Here is a 21,976-nt window from a genome sequence, read left to right as displayed (position 1 = left end):
GCATCTGTGCCTGTCGGGGAAGGCGGCCGGTCCTGTTATCTCGCTGATGGCCCGTGGGACGCGGACGTCGCGTCCCTGTCGTCGGATGCGCGGGGCGCGAGAACGAGCGGGGCCTCCTCCTGTCCCGGGTGGCGCAAGTCATGAGTGCCCTGTAACGAATCGGGGAGAGCCACGGCCACTGTAGCCTGTGTTGTGCGGTCGTGCATGGGTACTTGTGGCGGGTCGCGTCGGGGGCGCGGGCGTCTTTCTACGCGCTAGAACCGCGTCGCATTTATGGCGAGCTCGACAGGGGGGCCCACAAGATCCGCGCTCCCTTTTAGTCTGCGCCCGAGGCGGATACTTGTCTTGTGGGCCCGGATGAGTCCGACCCCCTGCGCCCTGGGTCGGGCGAGGCGGAGTCTTGCAGCGAGGGGTCGGGTGCTCCCGACCCAGGGTCCGTGGGTCGAGCGAGGCGGAGCCTGTCTGTCAAGGGGTCGGGCTCGTCCGACCCCGGAGCACTGGGTCGGGCGAGGCAGAGCGGGGCTCTCCCTTCCCATGTTGGGCCGACGGCAATGTTCATTACCTCAGGTGGGCCTAGGCCTTCACGATTGATGTTTTAATGGGCATTAGGAGGTCGCTAAGATTTCCCCCCAACAACCACTATATCAATGATGTCAGAAATGATGAAAACTTCAAGAATTTGAGAAGTCTAGCATAGTTGTCTATGATGCTAGTTAAACAAGGAAATGTTCCTTAGTATGAAATTGTTTATTAACTTCTCAAATTGGTGCTTGTTCTCCCTGTTACAATTGCTGGTGTTAATAGGGTCTTTTCTATAATAAATTTAATAAAGAACAAGAGAAGAAGCAAGATAGGGCAGAAATATTTGAATAGTTGCTTGATCACATTGATTGAAAGGGAATTCTTCCTGCAAGCTAAGGATAAAAGGACATCATCATGCATTTTCAAAGCATTAAGGATTGGAAAATTGTCCTGTAGCTTGTAAGTTGTAACCTTTGTTACCATTTTGCTGTTTTATCCTCTATTTATTTCACATGTTGCCACCTTGATGTGTTTATCATTAGTAGCTGGACAATTTCAAGTTGTGATTAATTTTATTAATCAATGATGTTGTTACTTAATTCTATGTTATAAAACTATAATTTAAGTTGTCAATTTTTTTTGCCATTTGGAATTTTGAATACCCATGGTCCAAATCCTGCGCCCGCCTCTGGCCACACATTGCTTCCTCCTCTAGATTGCCATCTCGCACTCACTGGCCTCCATCCCACCTCTGTTGCATCTTACTGCAGTACACCTGATGCAGAAGCAACCCGACGACTCTACGTACCGGTGCCCCCGCCAGTGCCGGCCACGAGCCCCACACTCAACGTGCTCGTTGTCTTAGCAAGAGGAACATCATCCAGTAGTGATCTAGTCTACAACGTCCGCCGCCGCTGCAGATTGGAACCGGCCAAAGTCCCTAGGGCAGGTGAGTGCTGTACTGTTGTAGTTGTTTGAACTTTCAACGGACCATCCTTCTATGAATCAGTGTTGACTATTGAATCTAATTGGTTGCATGTCGTACTTTGTGTAGATTTTCTCCAAGAGTTGTGCTTTTTATCTTGCACACAACCTGCTGATGAAAGGTACGTCTGAATAAAATTGTCTGATATTGAACACCTTGCTTTCTTGAAACTGTACATTGTCATTTTGTTAATTCTATTTGTCCGAGCATACTCTGAAAATGAATCAGATAGGTAAGAGATTAAGCATATGGTCTTCATTATTTGGTTACGACTCAACCTTTGGTTATAGTAGGATTGCTTCAATTCATTGTTAATGTGCTCTCTCTGTGATCTGCCCTGCATGTGCTTTAGATGGAGTTTAAGTGGAAGCATAAGCCTGGCGAGATGGTGTAACGCCCGTAAAATTCACCAACCAAAATCACTCGCTAAAAATCATTTTCAAAATCTTTCACCGCTTGAGCTCTCAAAAATCCCATCTTCCCAGCGAATTCGCCGTCCCGGCACCAAAGCCGACCACCGTCAGTTACTTTTTCCTTTCCTCTCCACGAGTCACACCGCGTGCCGCGCTCGTGTTGCGACCGTTTCCTCAATCTCCACCGTCTTCCTCTCTATCTCTTTAACTTCTCACCCAATTTAATTCTACCTTTTACTCTAGTCCTTTTTACCTTAACTTCTTTTCTTTTACCCGTTTTCGTTTTCCTTTCTCTTTTTCTACCTCCCTTCTTCTTTCCTTTTCCCCTTTCTTTTCCTCTTCCTTTTTCCTTCTTCTCTTTTTTTCCATTCCTTTCCTGGTCGTGCGCCTACCTCCCTGACTCCTGTCGCGCACCGCCCCAGCCCCGCTCCGCTCCCGCGCCACGCGCTGCGCCCTCCCCAGCACCCCGCCCCCCTCCGCCAGCACCCCGCGCACCACGCGCTTGCCCCGCACGCCACCCGGCCCCGCGCCGCAACAACGCTCCCTCCCCCCTGGCGCTCATCACGCGCGCGCCACGCGTCCCAGCCCCACACCCCTCGCATGCAACACGCACACACCATCCAACCGCGCACACTTCCCCCAACGCCGCCACCCACATGCGCCCTGGCCCACTAGCACACGCACACTGCCGCGCCTGCCTCCCTGCGTCCGAGTGCATCCCAGCCCTTGGCCGGCGCACACCACGATGCTGCCCGTGCCATGGCCGCACACGCCACCCTAGCCTCGCTCCGCGCCAGCACCCCGCACGCCACCGCGCCCTCGCCCGCCGCGGTCACTGCTCCCCAGCGCCGCGCCCTCCCACCACGCCAACACCTCGCCGCCCCGCGCCCCGGCACGCCATCCACGCGCACCACCAGTCCAGCATGCCACCGCACCCCTATTCACTTCGCCGTGCGAGCCCGGCCTCGCCACACCGCGCACACGCAGCTCCACCTCACCACGCCACCGTCCTGTTGTCGGTGCACCGCCCTGTGCGCCTCCTGTGCCCGAGCATCCTGGACTCCATTAACTCTACCTATTCCTGTGCACCGCCCGTTGACAGCCCCTCCCCCTCGCCTCCGGCCTATAAAAAGGCCCCTGTGCCACCCATCACCTCCACCATCGAGCGCCCCATCCACCTCCCTTGCTCTCCCGAGCTTCCAGTGCTGCTCCCTCTGTCTCCCGCCCGCCGTCGCGGAGCCGCATCCACGAGCTACCTCAGCCCGAGGTAAGGAGACGAATCAAACCTCCTCAGCCTCCTCTCCGTTTCCCCCCTCTTCCCGGCCGCCGCCATGCCCCGGTGCCGCCCCTCCTCGGCCAGTCGTTCTTCCTGTTCTTCCTGTGCGTGACGTTCTATCTCGAGAAAGAAAGGTGGTTTTGCATTTTTTACCCATCCGCTTATTCCTTTTCGCATCCAGGCCCTCCCACCTCTCTCTTTGCCTTTTTCATCAGAAGCCCTTCCACTTCCGAAAATAATTATAGAAAAGTCCCTGAATCCTTTCAAACTAGCCCCTAAAGACCATCTTGCCTACATTTTATGCGCCAAATCCCCTCCAATGAACCCCAAATTCGACCACGTCATTCTCAAATATATTTTCGTTGAGTCATCTACAAAGTCCCTAAAAATACTCCTCATTTCCTATTTTTAGTTCACTCCTTCTCTTCGAGCTCAATGGGTAAAACTTTATTTTCTTTTATTTACTGTGTGCCCGCTTGTGTGTGCTGTAGATCAAGCAGTAACCAAGGAGGAGCCTGAAGAAGAGCTTGAAGACCAGTACCGCGAGCCGGAGCCCGAAGACCAGTACCACGAGCAAGAACTCCCGGCTGACTTCGAGGACGGCAAGTCCAGTCTCACCCTTTGATGCATATTTATCCTAGTTTTTCAAACACAACCTATTCGCAAGTTTTATAAAATTGCACATTGTTTTACTACTAAAATACGGTTGGATAGCCACCCCTTGATTGATTTGATTATTCCTTGATGTTCCATAATTATCTTTGAATATGATTTGCTCTGTTTGGATGATAATTACTGCTAGAATACTTAGGACCTTGTTACTCATTTTATTACATCCCAATCATGACTAAAATGTGTTTTATCAAAGAATAAATGTGTGAGTGTTTTAAAAGAGAAAAAAAGGGTTTTTGGGAAATAAAGGAAAGAAAATGCTTAGATGAGATGGATGGGTGTTTCTTGTGTGAAATGCCAAGTTGGTTCGTACTTTTGTGGTTGAGCAGGTTAGGAGATATCAATCTTGTCATGGTTAAGGACCGAGTTGATGTTTCATCTTGCCTAACCCAATTTAGCGTGCAACCACTCGACCATTGTATACGGCAACGACTTAGCATAAATCCCACTAGCTAGTCTGTTAGTCATCAGGAGAGTTGGTGAGCAACGGGAGACCATGGAGAAGGAGTAAGATCTTTGTGACTTAGGTCCCATTTAAGACCTCGTTGGTAGGTCATTAACCCCTTGGTTGCTTCCGTGTTGGCTAGTCAGTCTTAGCTAAGGTGGGTAATGACTTTGATAGGATCCTCACCGACACTAAGGTGATCGTGATGCGGTACCCTACTTGTGGGTAAAGTGTACACCTCTGTAAAGTTAAAATCTATTCGAATAGCCATGTCCACGATATTGGACGAGTTAGAGCTTGGTCACATAACTAGCTTTTGGGAGATGGATGGTTTTCATGACGTGTGTTGGATTTTGGAAGTGTCCGGCAGTTGTGCCGTGAGCTACCGCGGACGAGGAGTCTAGTAGCATTAAACTTGGATTCTTTGTATAGGATCAACCCCACTTAATGAATCGGTTACTAAAGAAATGCTTTGCGAAAACCCTTTTGAAAATGAACCCTTGCATGTGTTGAAAAATCTAGCTTTATTACAAATAAACCTTAGCCTTATCCTTGATTGACCTGTGCATATTCTTATATTATCCCCCTCCGTGAATCCCTCCGTAGATGGGGTTGGACTTATTGACTATTTTTGTACTCATCCTTGTTTTGTTGCTTCTGAGGAAGACATGGACTTCGTCGTCAAGGATTTTGAGTAGGTGCTCGCTTCCACACCCAACGTTGCCTGTGGCGTTGGCCCTTTAAAGAATGCTTCCGCTGGCGCATAGTCCCGAGTGCTGTCTGGGGTTCATCTAGACAGTAGCTTGGATCATTACCATTGTTGTTTTACTTATCGTTTCGGCATGGCTTTCGCGCCCGCTCCCTCGGGAGTTGTACGATTTATAAACCATCTATTGAATAAATGTGTTATCAACCTCCTGAGACTGATATTTGTATCACATTTAGTCTCCATTGATGTGGGGACGCTCCAGATGGAATGGAAGCTACAGTACGTGCTACTGATGCATGGGAGGGTACAGCCGGTCAAGATGCGGTACCTAAAGAGATCAGTTCACCAAATGTCCAAATGCAATATTTGATGAGTTGAGTCCGGGGATTTGCTTCGTACTTTTCTTGTAATAGGGTACAGTGTTTGTGTTCAATGATATCAACATGTTTAGCTTGATGATTAGTATTTATTTGTTCAATCCAATCATTCAGTTATTTTGGATACTAGAACTTAAGTATATGACTTACTGTATAACCATGTGGCCCGTTATTTGGAATGTTAATTACATCGGTATGAATGGTTACGCATAAATTAAAAAGTTACGTGCAACATTCTATTGGAAATTGGAACGACTTAAAATTTGGTAAATAAAAAGTCCTTAATTTTTTTAAAGACTGTCACTAATTACCATGGGAGAGATTCTAGACGTGTCATGCTCAGTAATTACCGTGTGCAAATCTAACTAGACACTTGGGAGAGTAGCAGACGTGGCATTCTCCAGTTTACCCACGTGTAGGTCATTTCTACTGTCTCCGTTAGCTGCACCGTCTACACCGTATTCCCGTGCCACCAAATCCCTGCGTGCTATAGCTGACACACGCTAATCTTGGAATAGTTCCCGTGTTTTTTACCGGAACACTCGGAATGCATGCAACTTTGCCAGCTTTTTGCTCCCTGGTGAAAACTACCGTGTGCTGACGCAAGGGAACAAGTTTTCCGGGTGTTTTTAGTTGTTTCCCGTGTGTCCTGAACACTAGGGAACGTAGCAGATCCTAGTAGTGAGGATTGTAAGAAATCATAGATTATATTTCCATACTCAAATTTGACTTCTATTAATATATGAATAACATTTGGCAGATCAATATAATTTAAAGAACATTTTAGTGATTTAGTCATTATTAAAAGTGAATAAGTTATCTCTGCTATGCTACCCTCCTTGCCCTTCTGATCTGAACTAAGGTATGTATATCTCCTATTTGGCGCGCCCATTGTGGTTGTGGCCAGTGGGTGAAATTCTATTTTTATGTGGGTGGCGCCTGCAAGGGCCCGCAGCGCCCCACCCACTCCTTCATCAGGGATGACCGATACCGTACTAGGAGCATTAAATGTGGGACATAGCCCCCTGACCGCCCCACACGGGGACATGACCTGGTGGAGGGGGCCGACCTTTAGGGGGGTGAGATTGCACCTTTCGGACCGCCCAGGATGACCTGCAGGACGAGGTCACTCGCGGCCGTACGCGCCCCGACGTCATCATCGCCTTTGTTGCCAGGGTGACCCGTCAAGGTCAGGACCATGCCACCACACCAAGCCCAGTACGGGTCCGCAAGCGAGGCGGGACCCAATGACAGGCGTTATGATGTGGAGTGGCCGTGAGTGCACCAAAGAGGTCAGGGAAAGCCGGGAGAAGTGGCACGCCCCATCCAAGCCGCTGACTAAAGCTCGCCTACTCATCACCGATACGGATGTTAGCAGCAACTCCGGTCCCGTTCACCGCCACATGGTTGGCAGACGGGACGAGGGCACGCCACGAAGCAGACCAGGCCATGCGTAAGCGGCCCACCGCACAGGAGTCACTATACAGGACGTTGCAGACCCACAACTGGCCAAGAGGACAGGACAAGGAAGCCCTATGGCGCAAGGCCGCCCAGACCACACCGCGACCCCCGACCTTTGAGGTCGGAACCCCCTCCATTTCTCAAACATTATCACCCAGTCCCTGGTCTATATAAAGGGAACCAGACTGTGGCGGATCCACTTCGGATTTGCTTGACTAAACATGATTAAGTCGCCTAATATGTGATGCTCATGCCTTAACCAAGTAAACACAAAGTGCCGTCGGATTTCATCCGATTTGACCACTTGAACAGGACAGAATAGCAAACTCACATGAAGGTGAGCGGTTCCAGAGAATACAACAAGTCCACTGAGTTAACAATTCAACCGTCTAGATCAATTCCGAAAACAACATCAGAGTTTTACAAGGTTTAAAGAAAACAGCAGAAGGTAAAACAACAAGCGGAAGCTATTTCGTCGGGGTCGGACATCCCTGGTGAGGCCAACCGGGACGTTAGTGATGCCTCTCCTCGCCGTCCGAGGAGGGATCCCACTCAACCGTCCAACCCAGAGGGAGTTGGGGCGGCCAAGTGCCAACAGAGGAGGGCTCAGAGGCAGCAACTTCACCTGAAAAAGAAGAGCCACAACAAGGCTGAGCTACTAAGCTCAACAAGACTTAACCGACAGGGAGTACGCTACTCCACCACTTCTAGACATGCAAGGCTTTTTGGCTGAGGGGTTTGTTTGCCAAAAGCGCTAGGTGTATCCCTACTTGCAAGTTTTAGCTCAGGTTCTAAGATCATTATCCGTTCTAAGTTTGCAACCTATTCTAAACAAACATAGAACCAACCAAAGGTATATACATCATCATCAAGACCATGTCATCATCAGATTCCTTTATTACTCAGGGTGACATGGCGATCAAGCAGTCTCAAACTGTGAGAGGCAGACGAATCGATTCGAGTTTCTTAACCATGCATGGCGAACCTAATCTCACGACATCCGCGCACCACAAGGGTCGCTTCCTGTGTCGGTCGTCCCCATCAATTCCCAGGCACGTGTCATGTCCAAACTTCCCTTGGCATGCAATGCTCCACAGTCCCGGTCTCTACCGTACTATGACCGCACTTGCACCCACATGATGCTCCATGGGAACCTCGTTCCAGGGACAGCAAGGGTATAAGCCACGCCCTAGTTCAATCAGGTACTAGGCTTCCCCATCCCATACTAGGTATGAGATTAGTACTTTCTAACACTTGATCACGAACACCACCACTGTCGGGCCTTAGCAAGTTTCATAGACAGACAGGGCGATCAGCCGACCACCAAAGAGTTACCCAACACCTTGCCCCGTCCATCGTCCTTATAGTTGTAACAGAAAGAAAATAGCCAACTCCTACAACTCGCGAGTGACAGGAAATCACTCGGCTTTTACCGTTTCCTACTTAAGCAAAGCATCTACTCGGTCCAACAGCTAGTGATCAGATCAAGGGATCTAAGTCATGCATCTATGGTTCCAAACAACTCCTATACGTAAATGCACAAGCATGATAAGGAAGGCATGCGCAAGTTTGGTAAAACACAGGGGGATTCATGCATCCGAGGCTTGCCTTCGAACAAGGAGGAGGGAAGCTGCTCTTCTGCTTGGGCAGCTTCAGCTTCTGGAGACAGGAGCTCGGCTACACCTTCGTCTTCTGGCGCCGAGTGCAGCTCGTAGAAGCCGTCGGCGAGACGCAGCTCTACACGAATGTAATGCATTGGTTAGCATTTAGACGGTTATTTCAATAGCAACACTTGCAAGTTTGAGCCCAGAAACTTGCGGCAAGTTACAGGAGGGTGGGGAGGTTCGCTTGAGTTGGTGGAGATCGAGATATGAGGGTCGGACGGAGGAACTTAGGAGCTGACCCTTAGACTAGAGGAATAGGTGTGCTGGGGTCCTCAGACTTAACGCAAAGAAGTCCCCGAGTTTTACACATATACCCTCGGTTCAAGGAAAAAGATACAGCCGAGCCCTCGGGCGAGGCGGAGAAAGGTCGGCGGAACAGACAGGGTCGGGCGAGACGGAACCGGGGTCGGGCAGATAGGAGGGGTCGGAAGAGATGAACAAAGGGTCGGTAGCTTACCTTCGTCTTACAGATGAGGCTTGGGGTCGGAAAAGAGCAGACTCGGGTGGAAAGACTAAGGCTTGGGACAACGGCGAGGTCCGGTGGGTTCCGGCGGCGGCGGGGCTTCTCGTGAACCACAAGCAAGCGTTTGCGCAGCGCGGAGGAGCAAGTGGCTGGGTGGATTGAGAGAGCGGTGTGGAGCGGAGAGGAGAGTTCCTCAGAACTGAGGCGGTGGCGCTGTGAGCACGAACAGGGAGCAAAGCGGGAGGGCAGCGATGGCGAAGGGGAACTCCGGCGGGGCTCCGGCATTCCCTTTTATAGCTGTGCGGAAGAGAGAAGGTTGGAGCGGCGCAAGGACCGGGGAGGAAACAATGGAGTGCGCTGCCGGGGCGGCGATTGAGCGACGAGGGCGGTGGAACAGGACTTCGAGGATGACACCGGCGGTCATTGGGCACCGATGACAGGGCGGCGCAGGCGCGGTTTTGCCGATGGTTGCGATTTGGCGGAGGCGGGGGTCGTCGTGCAGTGGATCTGATGGAAGTGACCCGGGAAACGGCGCTAGAAACGAGGACACACATGTGAGAAGACAGGCGGCTGCGGTCGCGCGGGCGAGCGCGGAGCAACAAATTGTCGGGGGCGGAGCTCTGACAGGGCGGGGAAAGGAGCTATCGCTGCCGTGGTCTGGGTTGGCGGAGGAGGAATCATCGCGTAGCGCGGACCGGGGCGGGGCGACTGTGGAGGGGCGACGGAAAAGACGGGCGACATCGGGCTCTGCAGCCGGGATCTGGCAAGGTGATGATGGGCGCGGGCGGCGAGGTGCTGCAGAAAGGGTAGCAGAGGAGCTTCCGCTGCGATTGGGGAAGGGGGCGCGAGAATCCATCCGGTCGTGGCCGGCGAAGAGGCGGAGCGGCGGGCGTCGGAGGAGTTGAGCCATGCGGCAAGGGAACTCTGAAGCGGGCATGCAACTCGAGTGCGTCTGTCGCTGGAGATCTGGGAGAAAGATCTCGTGGGTCCACCGGTCAGTCTCGCTTGGTCCACTGCTCAGGTCGAGAAGGATACGGTGGGGAGACTTAAAAGGATCCGGCAGTATGGGTTTGGGGTCGGCGGGGTCGGAACTGGGGAAAAAACGAGGAGAGGTCGGATCATAGGGGTCGGGACTGAACTGAAGGTTGAGCACTTAGACTTGGTAAAGCTGAGACAGGGGATCAGGGACTCGGATTAAGATTAACGTGAAGGATTTTAATCAAGGTCGTTACACAGACCTTCTCTCTCTAGCATTCATTCACACACGCATACTCACACACATTGCACGAACGCTTGCTTGTAAGCATCCCCTTGTAAGCCCAGTGCACTCGACCCAAGGAACACGACTCCTGCCGAAACTGATGTAGGGATCTTCCCAAACTAGTATAACTTCTTGCCTCTTGTGTGCTAGCCATTGGAAGTGAGGAGAACGCGGCGTACAATCACTAGTCGGCGGTACGAAACACCAACACACAGGTACCCACCTCCATCTCTGTTAAGTGTTGGGTCGAGCATGGACCGGTGACCGGGAAAAGTGTAGGAAGATGGTGAGCAGAGGCAGGCCGGTGGCTACACGGTGTTGTGAACCACCACGAGATAAGAGAGTACTTCCTCTACCCCAAATAAGTGCTCTTCTGAAAATCTTGGACAAAATAGCAAGGAAGCAAACTGTCCTACATGCTCCTAATTAATTTGTTTAGTTGGCTTTGATAGCTAAGATGGCTTATGGATTCTTTGAGCCATTTTATTATACATGTACTTAATTAACTCAGTACCCAAATGGGAGGAAGGCTTGTTTGGCTGCCAATAAGCTCATGACTCATGAAGGTTGCCAAAGTTAATGCGCGCGTTCCACTTAAGCTGGTCTAAAACCTACAGACGTGCTCTTTTGTGGGGCAAATTTTGAACTCCAAAAGATCACCTATTTTGGGACAAAGCGAGTATAGAGGGCGCATTTTATACAACCAACTAGGGTTGGTTTTGTGTCCTAAGAAGAAAAATGGGTCAAAAACATCACCAATATGTTCAGGAAAACTACCATCGTATCCGATAGGGTTTTTTTAAAAAAAAAACTCACTGAGACATGGATCTACTCATTGTAGGAGCTTTTTTTTAAAAAAATTATCCATTTATAACATGATCACCAAAAAGATTAGCTTACTTGTAAAAACTTTTTTTAATTAAGTTGATTTTAGAAATGAAATTTTGTGAGATAATATATCATTGCTATCACCATCTGTCACTACTGGAAAACTTACCATTCGTCCCGAGGCTCAGTATCGGTTGTGTATTGGTCCAGTACTAATGCTAATGTGAGCATTAGTACCGGGCCTAACGGATAGTTCCCGAGATGCCCCCCGTGACCCTCGGTACTAGAGGCTGGGCCTTTTACTAAAGGCCCTCAAGCACTTTAGTACCGGGAGCTCCACCCGGTACTAAAGTGCTCCACCCGCCGCCTTCCACTGCTTCTTATCCATCCATCCATCCGTCCCCCCCTCTATCTCTCTCTCCTCTCTCTCTCTCTCAGCTTTAGCTTCCTCACCCGACCCTTAGCTTCCTCTCCTCCTCTCGGGCGGGACGAGGTGAGGCGGGTGGCGGGCGACGGTGGGCAGGTGGGCAAGCGGGGCGGCGGGAGCCGGGAGGGCAGCAGGGGCGGTGGGGGGTGGCGGCGGGGGAGGGGCGGGGGTGGGGGCAGCGGGGGCCATCGGGAGGGCGGAGGGCGGCGGGAACGGCGGCGGGGTGGGAGGGTGATGGGCGGGAGGGCAGGGGGCGACTGCAGGGCGGAGGTGCGGGGACGGCGGGGTCCGTCGGGATGGCGGAGGGCGGTGGGTGGCGGGAGGGAGGGCGGCGGCGGGGGCCGTGCGGGGGCGGCGGGGCGGGGGGCGGGGGTGGTGGGGGCCGTCTGTGGCGGAGCACCTCGGATTAACTTAGCTAAGGCATGGTTAAGTCGCCTAATACGCGAATTACATGGCTTAATCAAGTTAATTCGATGATCTGTCGGATTTCATCCGATAAAACCACTTAGACAGGACGGAGTTAGTATAGCTCACATGAAGGTGAGTGGTTCCAGAGAATATAACAGATCAAATAAACAGTTCAACGATTTATTACACATTGGTTTGAAAATCAGAGTTTTACAAGGTTCAAAAGTAGCGGAAAGATAAACCGAATAACGGAAGCTAACGTCGGGTCGGATGTCCCTGATGAGGTCGATCAGGACATCAATGATCCCTCTTCTCACCGTCCGAGTAGGGATCCCACTCGACCGTCCACCCAGGAGGAAGCTGGGGCGGCCAAATACCAACAGCAGCACACTCAGAAGCTTCAACTTCACCTGAAAAGAGATGCCACAACAAGGCTGAGCTTCTAAGCTCGACAAGACTTAACCGACCGGTGGAAAAACTACTCCACCACTTCTAGACATGCAAAGCTCTTTAGCTGAGGGGTTTGTTTTACCAAGAGCAACTATAGTAGGTCCTTACTTTCAATATTTTAGCTCCGGTTCTAAGTTCATCAACCAGCCTATTTTTGCGACTTATGCTAAGCAAACACAGTTCCAAACAATATGTGTGTGTGTGCGCGCGCGCCTATATATATATATATAAAACTCAAACATCAAGTTCATATAATCATCCTGTTCCATCTTTACTCAGTGTAGCATAGCAATCAAGCAGTCTCAAACTGTGAGAGGCAGACGAATCGATTCGAATTTATTAACCATGCATGGCGAATCTAATCTCACGACATCTGCGCACCACCGAGGGTCGCTTCCTGTATCGGCCGTCCCCATCAATCCCCTGACCCGTGTCGGGCCCACTTCTCTTGGTGCAATGTTCCGCAGACCCAGCCTCTGCCGTTCTGTAACCACACTTGCCACCACATGCGGCCGCAGGGGAAACTCTGTTCCAGAGACAGTGGATCGAACCGCTCACGTCCAGGTTCAATCAGGTACTAGGCTTCCCCATCCCATACTAGGTATGAGATTAGTACTTTCAAACACTTGATCACGAACACCACCACTGTCAGACCTTAAACAAATTCAAGTAGACAGACAGGGCGATCCACCGACCACCAAAAGAGTTCACCAGGCCCTGCCCCGTCCACCGTCCTCATAGTTGTAACCAGAAGGAGAACAACCAACTCCTATAACTCGCGAGGGACAGGAAATCACTCGACTTTTACCGAGTCCTATTAAGCGTTGCAACTACTCGGACTTATCAGACTAGTGGTCAAATCAAGGGAACTAAGTCATGCATCTATGGCTTCAAATAACTCCTATAACGTAAATGCACATACATACGAGAGAAGGCATGTGCAAGTTTAGAAAGTTGGGGTCATGCTCCGGGGCTTGCCTTCGAGTGGGACGGAAGCAAACTTGTCCTCTGCGGCTTCTGCTTCTGCTCCTGCGGTCGGCGGCTCAGCTACTGCTCCGTCTTCTGGCACCGGATGCAGCTCGTAGGTGTCGTTGGCGAGATTTAGTTCTACACGGAATGCAAATGCAGGGGTTAAACATTTAGACGGTTATTTCAACAACACTTGCACGCTTTAGCTCAGAAACTTGCAGCAAAGCTACAAGAAAAGGTGTGGAAGTCCAAGCTTCAGACGATAGAGAACAAGATGAAAGGGTCAGGTTGGGAGAAACTTATGATCCGACTCTCAGACCTAAGGAATAACTGTACCGGGGTCCTCAGATTTATCACAGAGAAGTCCCCGAAATTTTACACAGATACCCTCGGGTCAAAGAAAAAGATACAGCCGAGCCCTCGGGCGAAGCGGATAAGGGTCGGCGAAACAGACAGGGTTGGCAAAACAGACAGGGTCAGGCGAGACGGAAAAAGGGGTCGGGTGAACCGGAAAGGGGTCAGCAGCTTACCTTTAGGCCTATTGGCGAAGTCTTGGGGTTGGGAAGGAATAGACTTAGGCGGAAGGACTTTAGGCGCTAAGGCTTGGGTGGCGGCGGGGTTCGGCAGTGCTCAAGCGGCGGCGGTGCTTTTTGTGGACAACAAGCAAGCTCTAGCACCGTGCGGAGGAAACAGGCGGCTGGTGGGTTGGGAAAAGTGGGTTTGAGCGGAAGGGGGTTCCTTAAGAGCTTAAGCGGCAGCGCTCAAGTGCGAGCAGAGTAAGGTGCGGCGAGGCAGCGATGGCGAAGGAAACTCCGGTAGAGGCTTGGGTACTCCCTTTTATAGCTGCGCGGAAGAGAAAGAGTTCGAGCAGCGCGAAGATCAGGTCGAAAAGTATGGAGTGCTCTGCCGTGGTGGCGATTGGGCGGCGCCTCCATTGGCCAGCGAAGCGGAGCTTCACGGACAGGGTCTTTGGTCATTGGGCACTGGAGACAGGGCTGGTGCAGGCGCGGTTTTGCCGGGATGAAGGGTTGGCAAGGGCGAGCATGATCTGGTCGCGTCAAGCGGCGGATGGGGTGCGGCGACTCGCCTAGCGTGTGACAGGAAGGAAGGAAACGCACTGCAAGCGAGGTCGCAACAGGCGAGGTGACAGGGCGAGCGGCGACGCTAGCAAGCGCAGATCAGCGGCTTTGCCGGGGCACGTTACTGGCGAGGTGGAAAAAGGAGTTGTCTCTGTCGGAGTCGTGGTTGGCGAGGGCGGTATCGTCGTGGAGCGCGCGCGTGGGCAGCGCGACTGTGGGGGAGACAGAAAAGCCGGAAGGCATCGGGGCGCGCGGCTGGGGATCCGGGCGAGATGATGAGCGCAGGAGGCGAGGCGGTCTGGCGCGACAGCGACAAATCCTCTATCGCAGCGGCGACAGGACGCCTTGGCGCGGCCGGCGAGGGTGCAAGCGAGACGAGGCGAGGCGAGGCGGAAAGGGCTGCAGGGGCTTCCGCGTGCGATTGGGAAGGAGGAGCGCTGATCTATCTTGTCGCGGCCGGCGACTGGGCGAGGCGGCGCTCGTCGGGGAGGTTGAGCCACGCGGCGGAGAGGCTCTAAAGCGGGGCGCACACGGGCTCTGGCGCGTCTGACTCGAGAGATCCGTGGGATCTGGTTTAGGGTCCACCATCCTGTCTCTGGCTCTCCCACAGCTCCAAGATTTGGAGGAACACTGGTTTTGAGACTTAGAGCAGAGCCGCCGTTTGCTGGGTTGGTGCGATTTTGCTAGGTTTTTCAGGGGTCGGGCTGATAGAGACTGCAGATTTGGGATTTGTCTGGAGATTAACTCGGCTGATTAAACCAAGGTTGTTACAGCCGTCGAGAGGAGGGTGGGGGCGGCGGGGCCCAGGTCAGATTTCATTTTTTTTATTTTTCAATACGTTTTAGTATCAGTTATTTGACCCTTTAGTACCGAACTAGTAATACCGGTTGCGCAACCGGTACTAAAGGCGGATTCCCAACCGGTACAGAAGCCATTTCCCTAGTATTGTATCTCTAGTAAAATTTATAACAAGCTTTTTTTTATTAGTGAATGTAAACGAAATCTACAACTTTATGTCATCTTCATGGATGGCAATTTAGCAATGAATATGTGTAGATTCTATTTATTTTCGCTAGGCCTAAAAAGTTTGCAAGTATTTTATTAAATTTTACAAGAGATAAGGAATGGCGTGATATATCCCTTCACCAATTCTCAGTACAGCAAATTGTCACTTGATTAGGAAGGATCTCTTTTATAATATATAACACAGCATGAAGAATATTGATGCAAATCAACGTAGAATTTAAGCGGCAGTCAACGTAATTTTGCGGGACCAGGGGACCATATTTATGTTATTGAACCACCGAATTTAAGATGTGGGATGTGGCCATGCGGCGACGCTGCGGGCAGTGAGCTTGGTGAGGCGGCGCAAAGCAGAAGAGCTAGATAAACACGGCCACATCTTCCCTGATGAGTAGGAATAGAAGGAACTCGTCGTAGAAGAGGAGGAGATCACCGTACCATTATTGTCTTCGTACGTCTCAGTGTTTAATTATTTTCACATATTACTACACTGCGTTGTTGTTTGCTCGGGGGAGCAGGAACAACGACATTATTCCATGCACGCGTACGCCACCGAAACGCAAACTCACGAATTGAAAGACGATCTGGATGGATCGGAGATCAGGTGGGGTCTCTCCTCGACGACACGCATATGCTTCCGATCGATCCATCGGTTATATATCCATGGCCACGCCGGGCAGCACGAAGGCGTCCTGGTCGTCGCCGTCGGCCGCGGCGGCAAACTCGGCGTCCTCCCCCTGGAGCTGCTGGAGCATCCACCTCTTGAAAGGGTGGAAGAGGATCTCCGCCGAGCAGGTGTACTTGGGCGCCACGGGGCAGTCGATGAACGTGCCCTGCTCCGTCGCGCAGAAGTAGAGCTTGTACAGCATGTACTTGTTGAAGGGGCCCATGCTGCACTGGACCAGCGGCGTCGCGTTGATGCCCGACTGGAACACCTTCTTGATCTTCTTCAAGCTGTACAGCTCGAAGTCCGGCTGGATACCTGCAAATTAATCATAATAAGCCATCAAAAACAGTACGCATGTGTCATTTGGTGGTCATCCGATTTCGAACACTCGTGCATGAAACTCAGTTCTATATATGTTCACGTACCGTTTTTCTGGAGGCGAACGAGAGGGTTGAGCCGGCTGCGGAACTCGAGGGCTTTCTCGAAGAAGTCCTTCTCCTTGAGGCCGGAGCAGGCGCCGGACATCTTCCAGGCGTTCTTCCAGCCGCCCTGGCCGTTGTTGCTGGGGCACTTGATGTTGCTCCAGTACTGCTTCAGGCCTGGGATGTCCGTAATCTGCCAATGTATTGTACGCGTAGCATAGCACAAAGAGTCAAAGACATTGTCACAAACGTGAATTACGAGATACAGATATATGTACTCCATGGTATGTATGTTTGGCGAGCTCAAGCGAGAGTCTTATATATTCCATCCGTTTCAAATTGTAGGTTGTATACCTCGTTAGGGTCGAAAGGAGCTTTGTTGCTGCAGCGGTTCACCGGAGCGTCGGTCGTTGCGTTGTAGACGGTGAAGCCCGAGATGAAGAAGTCGCGCGCCGGCTTGGCGCTGGTCGTCGGCTTGCAGCATCCGGCGCTGCTCTGCTCGCAGTACGCCCCTGGCCACTGCGTCCATGAACACCATGCATGCATTACAAGAGTTGAACAGGAAAATCACTGGCCACTGCGCTCATCTAGTCATCATGTTAGCAGAGAGTGCGCGATCGTTTAGCCCATGAACGATCGAGAGTAACCAATGCAAGTTCCTACAAGACAAAAGCGATCGTTCTCTTCTGTCTTACATCATCCATTATGTTGAGGGTGTTTGGATACCAGGTGCTAAACTTTAGCCGTGTTACATCGGATATTCGGATGCTAATTAGAAAGACTAAATATGAGCTAATTATAAAACTAATTGCAGAACCCCTAGGCTAATTCGCGAGACGAATCTATTAAGGCTAATTAATCCATCATTAGCAAATGGTTACCGTAGCACCACATTGTCAAATCATGGACTAATTAGGCTTAATAGATTCGTCTCGCGAATTAGACTCCATCTATGCAATTAGTTTTGTCATTAACCTAAATTTAATACTCCTGATTAGTATCAAACATCTGATATGACAGGCGCTAAACTTTAGCAGGTGAAGCCAAATATGCCCATTGGCCGTGAAGACAATGGGGCAGTGCGATAACTTGCCTCACCAGTCTAATCATAGCGTCCGGATCGGACAAAACGTGCCGGTGGTCCGTGACGTACGTGTTCAGTACCCTTATCATTGCACATCTCCTGAGTTGTTCTCGTTCATTTCACTTGTTACATATTTTAGCACGATCTAGTCCATATCCATGAAGGTAATTTCCACTTCTTATTAGTTAGCAGGGCACAAGTTTTAGGAAGAATTTATCGTGCATTTCCTGTATAGATATATAGATGTTGCGCTGATCTTAATTACTTTATATAGTATTCCATCCATTCCAAATTAAAGGTCGTTTTAGTTTTTCTAGGTTAATAGATATTATTATATATGAATCTAAAAAGATCAAAATGATTTATAATTTGGAACGGATGGAGTAGACTGTAGACCTAATAACAGTATAAAATGGTGCATAGTATATGAAGAAATATATATATATATAGCTCCATGTCCATACCATCAATTCAAGCTGGTAGTAGATGCCGGAGTCAGCAATAGCAGGTGATGCTACCAGCAAGCCAAGAAGGCACAGGAGTGCGATCCTGGACGCCATATTGAAAAACCCTCGTTCTCACGCTACTATTCTCTGGAGACACAAGAGGAACTCGATCACAGATCGCCTCAATGACTGAGTGGCTCTTTGAGCAAGGCCGCCTCTCGTGGGTCCTTTTATAGGCAGATGAGAGAGGCCCCAGGAGTCCTCATTTCTTTTTCTTTCCCATGCATTTTGTATTTAATTTGTGGGTATACTGTATAAATTGTGTCCCTCTCATCCACTGCCAGCATGTGGCCGCGGTACAGTACAATGATTGATGAAAACAACCAAGTAATTCGTTCAGTGATGACACTTAGGCTGTTAAGCACCTGAAAACGGTAGGTTGCAAAATAACAGTTTGGAGCAAGTGAGAACACTGATTGAGACACTAGTTGTCTTTTCGAGGAACTGGCCAGACATCGATTTTGATCTCCTTTTATAACACCACGTACTGTGGCGCTGCTCAGGTTATCGCTAATGCAACTGAAGATATTACTTCCACGGAAAAAGCCAGAGAGGCGTTTGAAGACGCGTACCGCACTGCAGCACATGGCACATGCAGCTAGCAGCTAGCGCATGAATGCGGCGCTTTGTGAGCCATTCGTCTCGTCTTCTTGCATGGCCAGCTCAGGCCCCAACCACCACAGTATCACGGCGTAAACGTCACTACGCGACAGGAGGACGTGGCAGTGTGGCAACCACCGTCCGGCCATCCGATATGAAACGTGCGCCAAAACGACGCGACCGTCACCACGCCCGCCGCGTCGCTGGGATCGTCCTGCCGCGGACCCCTCCTATCGCGTGTGATGATTTTTTTTTGTTTTTATAACTTTTATTTAAAAAATCTAAATTATTCACCTAAACTATGAACAAAGTCTTGATAACTCCTTAAACTATTTTTTTACTTAATCTCTCCGATTTTTTTAAAAGCTTTAGCTTAGCTTCTAGTCCAATCCAGTTTTGGTGACTGTGGCAATAGTTCGTTAACTAATACAGCACGGCTCGCAACATGTAGACTATCCCGCATGGACAGTGTGACTCGCAATGGGTCTTGCGTGACTTACACGCACTCGATCTCTGCAATGAGGTCTCTAAAGAGAAGAGGTTTTTGAATAAGAGTTAGTCGAACACGCACAATAAGACTAAGTGCAACGGAAGAACAAATGAGAAGAAGGGCGTGGCTGGCACGTTCGGAGGCAACGGTGATGTCTGCCCCGACAATGCTGGAGGCATCCTTACCGAGGGGGTCCATCGTCGCTTTTACATTACGCATGAACACCACCACCACAGTGGCAATAGCTATGAAATGTTATATATGCGTCATAAAATAAATTATATGAATTACATATGTGCCTCAAACTCCAAATCAAATTTAACTAATTTTCTATAAGATTTATTTATATTAAAGTGGTCAGTAAATTTGAAATGCTATTGCTCTATAATTTGTAATGCCCATATCAATACACGGGTACAGACCTAGTCCTTCCCAATTTCTATCCACCGTGTAGCTATCAACAAAATTATAAAGATTTCGAACCCCAACAGTTTTGGGAAGCAACATTCAAATTACCTAGATGCTACTACTACTGTGTACAAGTAAGGCAACGCAAATACACGGTGGACTAAAGCACCTAGAGATCACTTTTGAATGTTCCTCCTCCTCATGCTGTGGTTATAGTTTGTAGACGTATATGTCTTATATGAATGTTACTATAGCTATTTTTTAGAAATATAGTATAAAAAGTGTAATCCGTTCAATTCCATATGCACGCAGTGGACGCAATCTAAACACTAGATGACACATTACCATCCAGTAGCCTCACAACTCTACTTCACATGATACTAGCCTCAACATATATAACATAAATTAATGCACGGATCTTGAGCCTGATCGGATCAGTTGACTGCAGCTGTGCTACGGCTATGGCTGCAACAGAATGCCAATAGCAGCTGCAGCTAGCATGCGGGTGAGAATTATTTTACAATTTTTTATATCTCAAGATAAGATTGTGCAGTTATTTTTTAGCTGGAACTGCATTAGCTGCAAGCTGCAGCAACAGCCGCAGCAGAAGCAGAAGCGAGCGATAAATCTCTACGTGACGAAACCAGCGGACAATTCCCGATCGCGCATTGGGACACGTCACCAGTATTTCACGACCGTCAGATCTCAAGCTCAATTGATATCGTCCATCGGATCATCAGTTTGGGTCTTGCTCCGGAAACTTCGGGCGTCATCTGGCGGTCCCTCCGCTCCTTATCGCGCCGCCCGCCTCCGCCTGCTCCAACCGCCGGGACTCGAAAAGAGCCCGTGGTTCTCTGTATGGCGTGAAGGATCTAGATGTGGAGCTTGAAGTGAGCACGGTCATTAAGAAATGGGATGCTAAAGCGGGAAGTCGCACATCATCTGGCTGTCGACTACTCGACTGTGGCATTGGGCACTCTCTCGTTCCCTCTCTGTGTTTTGCGCTTTTCATTCGAATGCAAAATCAAATCTTTTTTTCTTATTGCTTTGCATTCGATTGTGAAATCATATAGTATTGTTTTTGGTTGCCTACTATTCAGATTGGAATCATTTTGATGGCAAATAATGATGTGCTTTGTGTCTGTAGGCGGACATCAAGATGATGTTGCCATCATCTGTGTGCTGCCGAAGCGGGTTGTCACCATGCAAGAACGTTGCTACTGGAGATATGAAGCTATATTGTTGGGATCTGCTTGTTGTTTAGGGATATGATGGCACCTCCGTTGTACCGCAGTCGTATAGCGCCATCATCCTTACGCTCGACGTGTCTTCCCGTTGCTGGAACGTTGTGGACAGGGGCTACTAACTACGCCTACATGATTTGATGAAAATTTTTATGATTCCACTTCTTTACGATGTGCAGCTGGGAGCCATATCAGAATTATTTTATGCCACTCTTTCGCGCTGCGGGTGGTTTGGAATTCAGGACGGATTGTACGGCAGAGGAGCGCCTATCTATCTGTTGACATTTTTTGTAAAATCTGTCGAATTTTATGATATTGCATATGTTATTTTCTAATGTTACAGTTATTATCTTCTCATGTTGCATGTGGTTGAAACATGAAGTACCACGTAATATGCAAGAACAATGCTTGAAATATAGTAAATAGCATCTGTAATATCATGAAAATTTGCCATATGTTCTCCCCTAATATCACGAAATATTTTGAAACATCGAAGCATAATATTTGCAACATGGAATGAAGACTTTTGAAAAAAAAAACTCGACAGATTTTCTTAAAAAAAACTGGCGACAGATAAATAGCAAAATCCAATAATACGTAGAATTGATTCGCCCTCTAGCCGTTTCTCTACTAGCCGGAAACGAAAGGCTGCCCGGCCGTTTGGCAGAGTTCCCCTGGTTCCTAGCGAGAAACAGAACCTACAGGCCGCAGTCCCTGTCCAGAGAGCCCTTGGTGCCATGCGAAAACTCCAACCGCGCGTAATAACTAGCTAGAGCGTCACTTGTTCTGTCATCTCGTCCGGCGAGCCGAGCAGCTCCGTCGAATCTCCGATAGGCTCCGATAAGACGACGCGGCTGATGGAGCGTGCTGCCCCGGCGCCATCGATGGCGTGGTCCCTGTCCCCACACGTAGAATTATTGCCCTCCCTCCCGATCCGTCGAGTTGCCATCCGGTGCTTTGTCAAACAGCTCGGCGTTACGTTGGTGCATGCGGCAACGACTCGCGCGCGTCCAGCCGTCCACGCATATATATGCTCCGTTTAATTTCCCCGTTTCACTTTCACGTAGGAGTACGTCGTCGTCGCTCTCCGCCTGCGTGCTGCCGCGTCGGTTCTTGAGTGAAG

At 49.8% G+C, this 21,976-nt stretch overlaps 1 protein-coding gene across 1 annotated transcript; it reads right to left on the bottom strand.

Annotated features, from left to right (window-relative positions):
• Positions 1–15,846: 15,846 nt before the first annotated feature.
• LOC117846474 (ribonuclease 1) lies at positions 15,847–18,270 on the bottom strand. Its single transcript, XM_034727659.2, has 4 exons — positions 18,070–18,270; positions 16,876–17,040; positions 16,525–16,714; positions 15,847–16,414 (listed from the first exon to the last, which is right to left on the bottom strand). Exons 1-4 carry the CDS (start codon positions 18,163–18,165, stop codon positions 16,086–16,088), a joined length of 780 nt encoding a protein of 259 aa, XP_034583550.1. The 5' UTR covers positions 18,166–18,270; the 3' UTR covers positions 15,847–16,085.
• Between the last annotated feature and the right edge of the window lie 3,706 nt (positions 18,271–21,976).

This window comes from Setaria viridis, chromosome 2, assembly GCF_005286985.2.
Source record: "Setaria viridis chromosome 2, Setaria_viridis_v4.0, whole genome shotgun sequence".
Classification (NCBI taxonomy): Eukaryota; Viridiplantae; Streptophyta; class Magnoliopsida; order Poales; family Poaceae; genus Setaria; species Setaria viridis.
The sequence above is the reverse complement of the archived record's forward strand: the minus strand, read 5'-3'. Positions and strand labels throughout refer to the sequence as shown.